The 14,071-nt window shown below is 32.4% G+C and overlaps 1 protein-coding gene across 2 annotated transcripts in view; it reads left to right on the top strand.

The window, feature by feature from the left end:
* KRAS (KRAS proto-oncogene, GTPase) overlaps window positions 1-14,071 on the top strand; it is a 35,796-nt gene that overhangs the window by 15,633 nt on the left and 6,092 nt on the right. For both annotated transcript variants that reach the window (XM_036889546.2, XM_036889547.2), the window contains 2 exons: window positions 2,580-2,758; window positions 4,715-4,874. In XM_036889546.2, the coding sequence (XP_036745441.1) occupies window positions 2,580-2,758; window positions 4,715-4,874 (339 nt within the window). The remainder of the gene's footprint in view (window positions 1-2,579; window positions 2,759-4,714; window positions 4,875-14,071) is intronic.

Raw genomic sequence — 14,071 nt, 5'->3', positions numbered from 1 at the left:
TGAAATATCTCAATAAAAAGGGACTGAGCTTGATGGAGTATTCATTATGGAAACATGTTATGAAATACATGCAGAAACCTCTGATATTATACCTTATATACTTTTGAAACACAAAGTGTTTGAAAATTTTGTAAGTGGCACTTTATTGGGGTCACATTTTGCAGGCATTTTATGTGGGCATATGGTGACTAGTCCCCCAGCCATGCCTTAGGTATATAGACTTGTGTGGCTCCAGAAACTGTAGTCTTTAATTTTATTGTTGGTAGAAAATTTTAGATTTAAAGACAAATTCAACTAGAAGGTTAAGTTAGTATAGTGAAGAAAGAATGTGAAGGGACAGCAATAGGCAAGGAAAAGTCTTTGTGGTCTGTAGCCACACCTGGGTAATGAATGGATTGATTCTAAGACACTGTACTTTGCTCTCAACTTCTACTCTTTCATTATACTTCAAAAACACTGGTTTTCAATTTTTAATATACAGGAGTCCTTTCAAGTAGTTAATTAAGGTAATAGGCCAAAATAATAAAATGCCAACCAGATGTTCAAATGTTCAAATCTTTAGTAAAGAACTTCTTGTTTAGAAAATAAATATCTGTCCTTTTTTCCCTACTGATGAGATAATTAATTTTTATTACAGGCAATTTAGGAAATACAGTTTACTTTAAAAGATAAGTACAAGATCATGGTCTAATATGGGAGTATTTTACAATTTAAAAGATTAAAAGTCAGAGTAAGGAATACATTTATATAGAATCCAGTGTTAAAAAAGATGAGAAATTATAAAATTATCTCCATAAAAGATATAGTCTTTGTTAGCATTTGATGTATATACCATCAATTTCTAAGTATATATAGATACATGTATACAGATATGTATGTATATATATTTTACATATATATTGTTACATATATTTCTCCTACTGTAAACATTTTTCAGGTATTTTAACAAAAATATGATTTTTAATGACCATTCTCTTTTTTAATAGACTTGTGTAAAAAATAATTCATGAACTAAGGGCACTCTAGTTTACAGCTCACATGGGGAACAATAAGAAATACTGTCCTTAGTTTATACGTTATACTCATTATATCAGCCTTGCCTCTTTATTTTCTGATTTCCCATCACACCATCTCTTTTTATTTTTTAAGGCTTATTTTGACTGAGAGTATGTGAAATCTTTTAGGCTTAAGTGTCAATCAAAAGTCAGAGGAAAGTTAAGATTTTCATTTCAAGATTCTGTTAATATTAACCCCCGCTTTTCTTTAGTCAGTCTTAGTTTAGCCCTTTACAATAGCCATCACTTTCTCCTTTCCTTTCCTCCCTCGCTTTTTAATAGAGGGCTCACAGTTTGCAGGTAAAACAGTCATACTCTTTAGAGTTATTGTAGTATCCATCTGGCTGATATCGTTCCTAGCATTTCAGAAATGGATAAAGGCATTAAAATCCTAAGTATTTACCATTCTCTTACGTATTCCTTTGATTATAATAAGTAAAACAGATGAATGACAATTATTTTGTAAGTTGATTGATTTTTTATTGTCATCTAAATCATCATGAAAATAGAGTTGGTACAACTATCCATTTTATAATAATTATTTTTTCTTATAGAGAATTTGGGTCTTTTTGTTTTTAGTATGTACACAGGCACTGTTGAATCTCTGTGTAACACCTTTTTTAAGCTTTTGTTTCCTTGTAGTGGTACAGTGTATATAACATGAAATTACCAATGTAGCTGTTTTAAATATGTAGTTCAGTGTCATAGTCACAGTGTTGGGCAACTACTAGCTCTGTTTCCAGAACTTTTTCATCATCCCAAACTGAACCCCTGTGTATAACTTTCCAATCACCTTTCCCCCATCCCTGGGTAGCCTCTATTCTACTTTTTGTTTGTGTGACTTCAACTATTTTAAGAGTGGAATCACAGCTATGTGTCTTTTGTGTCTGTGTGTTCAAGATTCATCCATTTTGTAGCATGTATCAGAATTTCATTTCTTTCTATGGCTGAATAATATTCCACTGTATGTATATACCACATTTTTTTATCCATTCATCTGTTAATGGACACGTAGGTTGTTTATACATTTTGGTTATTGTTAAATAGTGCTGCTGTGAACATTGGCATACAGTATCTGTTTGAGTCCCTGCTTTCAGTTAGTTCTTTTGGTTAGATACCTAGGAATGGAATTGCTGGATCATATATTAATTCTGTGCTTACCTTTTTGAGGAATCGCTAAACTCTTTTCCACAGCACCTGCACCATTTTAATTCCCACCAGCAATGTACAAACCTACCAGCTTCTCCACATCCTTGATAATACATTTTCTTTTTCTATTTTAGTAATAGCCATCCTAATAGGTGTAAAGTGGTGGCTCATTGTAGTTTTGATTTGCATTCCCCCAGTGACATTGAGCATCTTTGCATGTGCTTATTGGCCATTTGTGTGTCTTTGGAGAAAAGTCTCATCAAGTCCTTTGTCCAGTTTTGGACTGGGCTGTCTTTTTGTTGAGTTTGTGTCTAACACCTTTTTAAAAGTAAAAGGTGCACCATAATAATCCAGACTGTGTTTCTCCCTTCTCAGGATTCCTACAGGAAACAAGTAGTAATTGATGGAGAAACCTGTCTCTTGGATATTCTCGACACAGCAGGTCAAGAGGAGTACAGTGCAATGAGGGACCAGTACATGAGGACTGGGGAGGGCTTTCTTTGTGTATTTGCCATAAATAATACTAAATCATTTGAAGATATTCACCATTATAGGTGGGTTTAAAGTGAATATAATAAAATGACATTGAGGAGTAATTGTATCTTCCATTTATGGGGTCATTGTTAACCACTGTGCAAAAATTACCTAGTTTAAATTTTTAAATAATTATGAGGTAGGTAATATCCCTACTTTACAAATTAAATTCTTAAGGATTAGAGCAGTGGAGTAACTTATTTCCTGATTGATTAGATAGCAATGGCTCTGGGATTGAAACCCAAGGCTTGCTTGACTAAAAACCTGTGCTCTTAATTACTCTGCACCAGAGAAATAAGGCTTTGAGCTAGATCTACAATAAAAATAAAACTATCAATAAAACTGTGAAATGGAAATTGAGGTGATTTCACTCAGAAAGCCTTAAAAATCAATCTAGTATATTTAGTGTAGAATTTCTTGGAATCAGATGAAACATTGGCCTTAGATATTCAAAAAAAACAACAAAGACTGATGTAAAACACTGTATTAAGCAATTACAGTTTTTAAAGAATCTGACAAATTGCGTAAAACTGCCTACTTTTATTAAAATAATCATTATTGTATTAAGTATAATTTATATTCTCTTTTTTTGAGGGTTTACAGTTTTCATAAAACTGTATATTAGGCAAATACCCCATTTGTTGGCTGTATCATATAATTAGTTAAGTGGCTTAACATGTTACTTATGTAACATTCGCTGCAGTATGTTTTCTCTGTAGTCTGGTAATAGAGAAAAAGAAATTTGGGTGGGTGATAGTATTTTTGTAGTAGGTGTTTAGATATACAATAAACAGGTATGAATACATTATCTAAGTACTTAGCTAATAAGTAGAAGAACTGGAAATTTGAACCATTCTGACTCCATTGTCTACTTCTTATTCCATATTGCATCTTTGAAATTCACCTAAAATTACGAAGGACTATAATTTTACCCCAAATTTAGAATTTATGCACATCTTACAGAAAAATACCAACATATAGAGGGATTTTTACACCGTGTATGGGTGCGTACCTCAGAGATATTGTAGGCTTGGTTCCAGACCTCCTCAGTTAATTATACATGGCAATGAAGCGAAATAAATTAATTTTTTGGTTTACTAGTGCACATGTTACCTTTACACCATACTTAGTCTATTAAGTGTATAATAGCACTATGTCTAAAAAAACAGTGTACATACCTTCATTAAAAAATATTGTTGAAAGATGCTATCATTATCTGAACTTTCAGCAAGTCATAGTCATGGATCACAGATCAACATAAGAAATATAATAGGAATGAAAAGTAAATATAGTGGGAATTACCAAAATGTGACACAGAGACACAAAGTGAGCAAATGATGTTGGATAAATGGTGCCAATAGACTTGCCTGACAAAGGGTGGCCACAAACCTTCAACTTTAAGAAATGCATTATCTTTGAAGTTAAATAAAGACAAAACAAGGTCTGCCTGTGGCAATGTCAGTTATTCACATAGGAATCAAAATCTTTCCACTTGATACACTCCTTTTTGAGACTGGAATGTGAGTTCTATTACATTTTGAGAATATTAATATAATTCTTGTTCTTGTGAAACATTTTTAATCCTATACTTACATATTTAACTATATAGTATTTTTCTAAGGTTATACTTTTAAAAGTTAGGCATAGCCCTTTTTGGTCTGAATTTTTCCATATTTTCTGTTTTGTCATTGTGACCTATGAGCCTATTAGATTGTAGTTTTATCATTGCTTATGAACCTATTGTTAGATTGTAGTTTTACTATTTTTCTATGTATTTATTCTTTTAAGAGACATAGAAGTCTAAAATGGAGGAAAAAAATAGCTAGAAGGATATACAAGGAAAATTTGGTGTGGTGGGAACAAGGAATTACATTAAATGTATTTTCTCAACCATATTTTGTACGACAAAGTTGTGGACAATCTTTGCAAGATTTTTGTGTTACTAAGGCCTCTGATGTACTTCTTTTCTTCCCCAGAGAACAAATAAAAAGAGTTAAAGACTCTGAAGATGTACCTATGGTCCTAGTAGGAAATAAATGTGATTTGCCTTCTAGAACAGTAGACACAAAACAGGCTCAGGACTTAGCAAGAAGTTACGGAATTCCTTTTATTGAAACATCAGCAAAGACAAGACAGGTAAGTAACATTGTAGTAAATACAAATCTATTCTTTGCAGACTCTATCGAGTGATTTTAATCATTAATCATAATTTACAAATACATTCTAATAATGTCATTTTGGGGACAGTAAGGCAAGAGTACTGGTAAATGTACATACCTGGTAGTGTAACTGTTGCATCATTTAATGTAATGTATCAGTTTTCCTTTCCATTATGGTAAAATAGGAAATAAAACAATGTTTATTCGGTAATTCTCTTAAGGATATGAGAGGGGCAGTGCTTCATCCAATGTCCATGATAGTACTTTTGGCTTTTGTTTCTTTTCACATTGAACATTTCTCTTTGACTCAGCACATCCTATATTCGGGTTTCAAGAAATGTGGGAATTTTTTTTACTGTTACATTTATAAAGCCAAAGACTAGGGGAACAAATACTGAGTTTCCTATTTCAGAAGTGCTTTTAGAGCATTATGTCATGTTTCTAGATTGAAATTTTGTTGTATTTGAGGAATTTTTCTTTAGTAGAATTTTTTAAAGATACATTTGTTTTAGGAGAACATTTTCATTAAAGCAAGAGAATATTTACAAAGTAAACAGAAGTCCCCAGTTACTCATTTACTGTATTGTTTTTGACAAAAATAAACATCAGATTGACCCTGAATTTTGTTTCAAAAATTATCTTTATTTTAAAAGTAACTTTTTCTCTAGTCATAATGGAATTTCAGTTGATATTATTTAACCTATTTGTATAAAATAAGAGTTTAACGTACAGAAAAAATTCTAGAAAGGACTCTAAAAGGATATAGTGGAATACAATTTTCATGTAATGGAGAAAATGATCAATTTATGCTCTATAGAAGATGACGTTTGTTTTTGGCTTTGTCTAGTTAAATGTATCGTGTGCCTGGAAAACCCAATTTTGTGGAACTTAACTTTTGTAATGCTAGGGGTTAAGAAAATTAATGAACAACTCATTACATGGTTAAACTTAATAAAAACAGGCCCTCTAGAACTTTCATTGAATTTCATAAAATTTTGAATAAAAATTTTAAAGTAAACTCATTCAGCTAGTTAATATGTCTGTTCCCCCTAGTGGAAGATCATATATGCCTGCTTGCTAGTTGTACAAATTTGGTACAGAGTGAAAAAACAATGAATTCTATGTTAAGTCTTTGTTTTTAGATTTTGTTTGAGTATAAAAGATAAATTTCTGTAATTTGACCATAGAACAAGTATCTCACTCTAAAACCTAACTTCTAGATTAAAGAAAGACTTGGTATACAGTGCTTCGTTTTACTTTAGAGGAATTAAGATTTCATTCAATCCATTCCCAGGTCCCAAAGACTGGGTCAAGAGGTTTGGTGTTTTTCTTCTTTTTACTGGTCTTCTTTAATGAGACTCTTGATTTCTCTTAGACAGTCGGTACTCAGAAAACAATTTTAATATTACAACTTTTTCTCACGTTTTCTTGTGAAAAATTTTCAAATGTAATATTAAAGGAATTTTATTGAAAATACTTTCAAACCTTTTACCTAGGTTATACTATTGAATTTTATTAACTTGCATTATTTGTAACTTTTAAAGATGCCTTTTTATGCTAATTAACATTTTAGCTTACATTTTAAAAAGAAAAGTAAAAAGCCTGAGACTTTTGCCAAATGTTGTAAAGGGTTGCAAATAGAAAGAACAGTGCTTTTCATACTTTTGTGTGCATATGAATGAGCTGGGCTTCTTCAAATCCAGAGCCTAAGTCAGTGGGTTGGACTGAGACCTGGGATTCTGCTTTCCTCACGAGCTCTCAGGTGATGCACACTTAGGTACCTGGACCATATTTGGAGTAGAAAGGCAATGGAGGACACTAAAGGGGAGCCTTCTTATTCCTGTAATGTTGCCCTCCACTTCTCATGTGTTAAGGGCCGAAAATAGCCGTGTCTTCTTTCATGTTGTATAGTTACTACCTCAGAAGTACTAGTTGATTCTTAGAATTTGACATTAATGCTTCAAGACACCCAGCATTCAAAATTAATCAGAAAATTACCTGGTCTCCTTTCAAAATAGGTTTTTAGATTTTATACTGCTTTTCTTTTTTGGGGTGGGTGGGTGGAGGTGGGAAATGTGTATATCATGTGTATGATTATGGAAGTAAAGTGATTTAAATTTGCTTTGTAGACATTTATGTGGACCATCTAATTAGAATATAGAGTGATTTAATTTATTTCTTAACCTGGCATAGCTTTTTCCTGTTTTATTGATATCTTTATATAATTTATGTTGCTAAGCTATAAACTTAGGGAATCAATTTCTGATCTTCAATTTCTTTTTATTACATGGACTTGTTGGCTTGCTTTTCAAAAGTTTATTCATCTCCCTGTTGAATTAAAATTTGGTATTTCATGCTTTTGGAAGACTTTCGAGAGCTATTCCTAGTAACTATGGAGATTATAAAATGAAATACATAAATTTTTATAAATTTTACATCCCCCGTTTTTGTGAAAATTTGAAGCCCTATTTTCTGCAGTGTTTTTATGTTATTCACCTGCTATTCATTTTATGTTATTTTGAATAAAATTAATATGCATATCCTTGTTGTATTTCATCAGCAGCTTCTTGTTTCATGCCCTGAGTTTTGGTCTTGGGCCTGAACCTAAAGCACAAATACCAAAAAGAAGTATATTAAGTTAGTAGGAACAGGACTTCATTTAGAACTTCTCATAGATAGAAGTCAGAGGTGGGCAAAGATGATAAATACTTTGAGCTTTGTGTTCCACAAGCAATATCTGTTGCTTTTTTTTTTTTTTCTTAATACCTATTAAAAATGCAAAAATCATTCTTAGCTCGTGGGCACTACAGAAAATAAACTGTGGCTGCATTTGGCATTCGGGTTGTAGTGTGCTGACCCCCGATTCTCTGGGGGAACTGTATTGTTGATTAGACATTTAGAAGTCAGGTCAGACTTTCAACTTTAATTTTACAGACTAATATTAGTAATTTTAAAATAAAACTATGTATTCTGTGAAAGGGAAATAGTTTGATTCTAGTACTTTTTCATATAAGGGTTGCAGCCAACTTAGTTTTGTAATTTGTAAAAAGACCATTATATGGCTAGAATATAATGAATTATATTTCTTTACAATCCTTTTAGTCTGTATCTGCAAGGCCGAAGTAATTGTTATTTAATGCTAGTATGCTGTATGTGGTTCCTATGTTCCTAGTTCACATTTATCTGAGCAGTTAGTAATTGCCAGATTTTTCTGGCCTCTTTGGGCAATGCATGGCATGTTGGCAAAGACTGTTGAAACCAAAACATTGATACCATGGTAATCAGCTCTGTGTTTTCCAGTCTGCTAAAATCAAAAGTGGGGGTCTATGTATAGGGTTCAGTAAAGTGGACAACAGAGAGCAGTATTTTCAGTATATCTGCTCCTCTTGATTCAGCTTTTTAGCTTTCTCAAAGTCTCAGTTTGAGCATAATGTGAAAATTAGTTCTACTAATTTAAAGTTAGTAATTTAATTACAATAAGAATTTTTAAATGTTGAGTGGTTAATTTCCTGGGTTTTGTTGTTAATTTCTCAATACTTAAAATGAATTTTTAGAAGACCTCCTTTAAAGAAAGCTTCTGTTCAAATTGTTGCTGGAAACAGAAATCATATTTTCTGGTATTGGTGATGGGGATGTACACACTTAAAAAGTAGACAGACTGATTTTAGATATAAGTTAAAATCAAAATTTGCTTCTTCTAAATTAGTAGAGGACCATAACCCTATTTTCCCTCACTGAATAGCATGTTTTAGAACTTATGCATTCAACTTGTAACTCTTTGTAAAACAGGAATAAAAGTTTATATCCTTAAAAAATATGAGCTTTTACCTGGTTTGTTTTATTTATTTATGTATATTACTTGCATTGATTTTTTTTTTTAATAGTGTAAATTTTTTTAACTAAAGAAGGTATTATTGATATGCAAATCTTATTTTGGTTTCACATGTACAACACAGTGGTTCAACAGTTAACCACATCATCAAATCCTCACCCTAGAAGGTTGGAGGTTAGATGTGGTTCATCTTTATTAGATGAATTAGATCATCAATCATTAGAAGATGCAGTTACTATCAGTGTAGAAAGATGTTACAGAATAATTGTATTCTCCGTGCCATACTAACCTTCCAGTGACCAGCTTATATTGTGATTGCAAATTATTGTGCACCTTTATCCCCCTTATCCTTACCCCCCAACCCATCCCAGCCCCATTCCCTTGGTAACCACTAGTCACTTCTCAGTGTCTTTGAGTCTACTGCTCTTTTTGTTCCTTCTGTTTTGTTTTGTTTTTCTATTCCACAAACAAGTGAAATCATACATTATTTGTCTTTCTCCACCTGGCTTATTTCACGGAGCATAGTACCCACTAGATTCATTCATGTTGTTGCAAATGGCAGGATTTCTTTCCTTTTTATGGCTAAATAATATTCCATTGTGTATCTGTACCAAATCTTTATCCATTCATCTATGAATGGATATTTAGGTTGCTTCCATATCTTGGCTATTTACTTACATTGCTTTTCAAATTGAAAGAGAATCATTTGTGAAAATATCTTAAATGCTACCTCATACTTTACATTTTATATGCTTTACAAGGTTCACTAAAAATACTTTTATTTATCTTATTTAATAATGAGAATTTCTAATATATGTTTTTTAAGGAGTTAGGGGTAAAAATAAACCCTCCCCTTGAGAATTAATGATACATATAAAAATTAAAAATTTTATGTACAGGCACAGTGGCGATTTAAAAGTAACATATTTAATGATTTCAGAAAATGGTTGGCAATTTTTATTTTGTAGCTGGCTTACTAGCTAGTTGATTAAATTGATTCGGTTAAAAACTATGATACAAGTTTTCTTGGGCTATTATTATTTTTATGTTAGGTGAATAGAAGTATATCACTATGATAAAACTAACTTAAGGTGTACATTTTAATATATAGACAACATTAACTGCCTTCTTAATTGAAAATTAATTGTATGAATGTTAAATTAAAGCTTTACTTTAAAGGTAAATTACTGAAGTAGTTCTTAATATATTCTTGATATTTACAAAAATTAATATATCCTAAAGAATAGAAGAGAGTTGCCTTTTTTCTTAACTTACAGAAGCAGTGGATATGAGATGACTTTTGCATGTAAAAATTAAGCCTTAGCTATTGGTCTTCTTCAGTTAATATTTAAATGGCTGATTCTCTGTGCCTGATTGAATTTAAAACTATCAATTGTATTTTTGATAAGTATTAGCTTTTTAGGTGCTGGGTCCATTTTGTCATGTTTGGTTAATAGAAAGACTGATATTACCAATCCCAGAGAGTTAAGTATGCCAATCCCCATAGTGAGTAATTCTTAAAATTAAAAGAACACATCAATCTTAAAATTTAATGTGCAATAGAATGTACCAGCTTTCCTAAGCACTTACATCTTTCTTTAAGAAAAATGAATACAAATATTACATCTTTTAAGTTAATTTGTGCTACATGTAGGTTAATATTTGTGTGCATTTCTCTTTTAGAGGTAAACTTTGGTGCTATGTTTCTCTGGACAAATTAGCAGTGTAGATAACTGCACACTTCGCCTCCTTTGGCTACTGCCTGCTTTTCTGGTCAAGAAAGATGTTAAAAATGTTGTTAATCTCCATATGATGATAGATGATTGTGTTTGTTGCCATACCTTTTTTAATATAGCTTTAAGCAGAAGCCCTTTTTGCCCCTTTTGAGTACTTACATTAGAATAGAAGGTTGGAGCCTGTTTAATTGGATACTGTTCCAAAAAAATTATTTTTAAGATTTGTAATAAGGAAACAAAATGCATTGCTACTATTGTGTTTGTTTTAAAAAATTCATGAGGGTTTCAAATATTGTGGTACAAAGCCCTTGTATACCTTCTTATTTAAGTAATGTAGTTATCTATCCACAAAAATTCTGTGTCAGCTACACTTGTGGACCTTCGAAATTGGACAATGTTGTAATTGAAGATAAAACTTGAGATTCCAATCTCTTGACCCCATTTTATTTTGAGGTGTTTTTTTTGTGTGTGTTTTGTTCTTTTCAAACAAAGGTTAAATATCCCTTTTGTACCTTTTTTCTCCTCACTGCCCATACAGGGCAAGGGTAGGGTAAGGATCAGTGATACTTAAATCACATGTTTTTAAGTCAAAGAAATAATTTAAATCTAATTTCAGTTTAGGCTTTAAGAGGGCATGACATACTGAACTAAAATGGTTGTATTAACTGATACACAGGTGTTAATACATGTGTTTTGGTTTTTTTCATAATCTCCCTTGGTTCCTAATTTAAAATTTAAAATTCGAATTCCATTACAAAACAAAACTGATTAAAAAGAACAAACCAGGATTCAAGCCCATATTTTAAAACTGTATCCCCAATTTTATTAAAATGATCTGATGTCTCTTTTAAAAGGAAATGCTCAAGAAAAGTTCATAATTTCAAATTTCTTGCATATGGCTATCCCAATAAATTACTATTACCAGGGAAACAGACTTTAAGAAGTTGTGTTTTACAATGCAGAGAGGGGAGGATGCTTTTTATACATTGGTGAGAGAGATTTGACAATACAGATTGAAAAAAATCCGCGAATAAGTAAAGACTCCTGGCTGTGTGAAAATTTAAAAATGTATTGTAATGTGATCTGGTAAATTCAGCATACTAATTTTGGCAGAAAGCAGATGTCTTTCAAAGGTAACAAAGTAGCAACCATTTCAGAACTACCTAGATGTGGGATTCTGATTTGAAGTATTAAAGGATAAAGCTTCAGTTTGTGTCCATGATTATTATTTATTTTCAGTCTGATGGGTATGAACTATAATTGAGGCAGTTTTGATGGCTATAGACTACACTTCTGCGGTCTAGAGAGAAGAAATGTAAGAAACTGCATAGAGTAGTAAGGTTGGCTGACCCAGAAGGTGGGGAAAGGCCACTCTTAAAATACAAATTTTTTTGGACATTCCATGAGCAAATACATGTTCTGCCTGTGTTCGCTCACTCGGTAGCATTAACATTACTTTTTTATTCAAGTGAGAAACCTAGCAGTTTTGGGATGATTCCCACATCCCTCCTTTTTCACCCCCATTTGGAGGCAGTCACAAGTTCCTCTCATGTCACATTCTAACTTTATAACATCATCAATTCAGGCTGCTATCATTTCTTGCTGGGACTGTTACAACCTCTTATTTGGCTTCCTTTTTCCACAGTGCAAAAAAAAAAAAACCAAAGAGATAAACTTCAAAGAAATATCATTTTCTTATCTTTAAATCCAGTCACTGACTTCCTATTACCTATGGAATAAAATCTCAAATTTCATAGCATGTTAAAATACGGCCCTTAATGTCTTCCTATCCCTCCAGCCTTTGGCTTTGTCCCTAAAAACTTCTTGCTTGAAAAAATATTTTCTCCCTTGCCCTGCTGTAAATAAACACCATATTATTTCTTACCTTCTCTTGGGTCTCGGCTGTTGCCCTTGTGTGGAGCCGGTATTCTTACCCCCGCTGTTGCTACTCAGCTAGTGCTCTGTCGTGATGGCCTAGACCCCTCCTCCAGGAGTCACGCTAAACCCTCTGTCTGGGCATAATGCCCTTCCCGATACTGTTATTAACTGTTACATACTTACTATGTGAAGTTGAAATAACCTCTTTTGTGTTTGATTCCTGTGAAGTATAGAGAGCCAGAGTCATGTATTTTTAATCTTTGCATGGCCTGGCCTGTTGAGGTTCCTGGCCCATGGTCGCTGCCCTCTTGGATTTACTGAGTGGACTTTGTCAGTGTGTGGACTTTGTCAGTGTCCTTTCTCAGTCATCCCATATTAAATTTGGTCTTGCTCTGAAAATATTTCACAACAGATGCCATAAAGTTCATGCCAAAGCTTAAGATTTGGATACATATTATTTGTAATATATAATGTTCTGTGAGAACATGAAGTAAAATTGTGGGATATCATTTATTGTGCTGATTAAAGGTTTGTATTCCTTATTAAATGAATTTAAGGTTTGAAATAATTGTCTCTCAAAAGTATAAAATACACATCTGAATAGTGGACTCAGTACCAAAAGATACTGTATGATATGCTGATCTACTAAACTCAGAAGAAACAAACCCTGACGTTTTTAGATTTATGAACTCTTATTATTTTTTGAGTATCACAGTGTAAAGCAGCACCTTAATTTAGAAGTTGTGTCAGAATTTAACACTGCAATGCAGTTTGAAGAGTTAAGCTTTTTAAGTAACAATAGCCATAACCAGGTTTAAGTCAAGGCTTAAACAATTTTTTTCCTTCTATTGTCTTATTATTTTAAAGTAGAACTATTTAGAATAAAATAAGTTATATGGCTTAATTTTTATTTAAAGCAAAAGTGGAAAGACATACTTTTCTGAGATTTCTAGTTTGTGCAAACGATATAATGTCACTGTCAGTGTGGTGTCAGGCATGATGAGTTGAATCCTTTTTTCAGTGGACATAAGAAAAACGTGTACTGGGTAATACTTAAAATTTCACATAAAATACTTTTACAAAATTAATATGACAATGATAAATATATACAAATTAGTTTTTCTTAGTCCTAAAAAGGATGGATTTAAACAAAATAATTACTGGAATACTACTTTTGTTTTTTATTTGTGTATGAAACTGACTAGTTACCATATGGGGAAGGAAAAAAAGGAATTCACTGCCATGTTTATTGTAATTCTTTAATAAGATTATATAGAAAGGTGAGTTCAGTGCAATTTGAACCTCAAGTATTTGAATCTTAAAAGATAATGTTACCGAATTGTTTTCATTGTCTCCTAAGCATTTCTGTATTGTTTTCACCTTAGAATGTGTCTTCTCTAGATCTGTTACCTGGTTGTTTACTTGATCTACTTCACCATTTTAGTACCATTGACATTTATCTTCATTACGAAAGCAGTTGAAATGGGGTAAACTACATAGGGATCAAAGAGAATTTTCGAACGGTTGTGGAGTTGCATTAGATCTTCGTTTTAGGTTCCATCTCAAGAGTTTATGATTACAAATGAGGCAAGGGTTGGTAAGCTGTAAAATGATTATTCTTTGTTATATCATTGGAAGTTTTTCTCTCTTTATGTGTTAAGAAAGTTAGCATGAAGGTTTATAGATAAGTCTTGACTGTATTGCTAGTAACTGTGTCTTACCCCGTTT

The sequence above is a fragment of the Manis pentadactyla genome, chromosome 14 (assembly GCF_030020395.1).
Source record: "Manis pentadactyla isolate mManPen7 chromosome 14, mManPen7.hap1, whole genome shotgun sequence".
Lineage (NCBI taxonomy): Eukaryota > Metazoa > Chordata > Mammalia > Pholidota > Manidae > Manis > Manis pentadactyla.
Note: the sequence above shows the minus strand (reverse complement) of the source record. Positions and strands in the feature narration are given on the sequence as shown.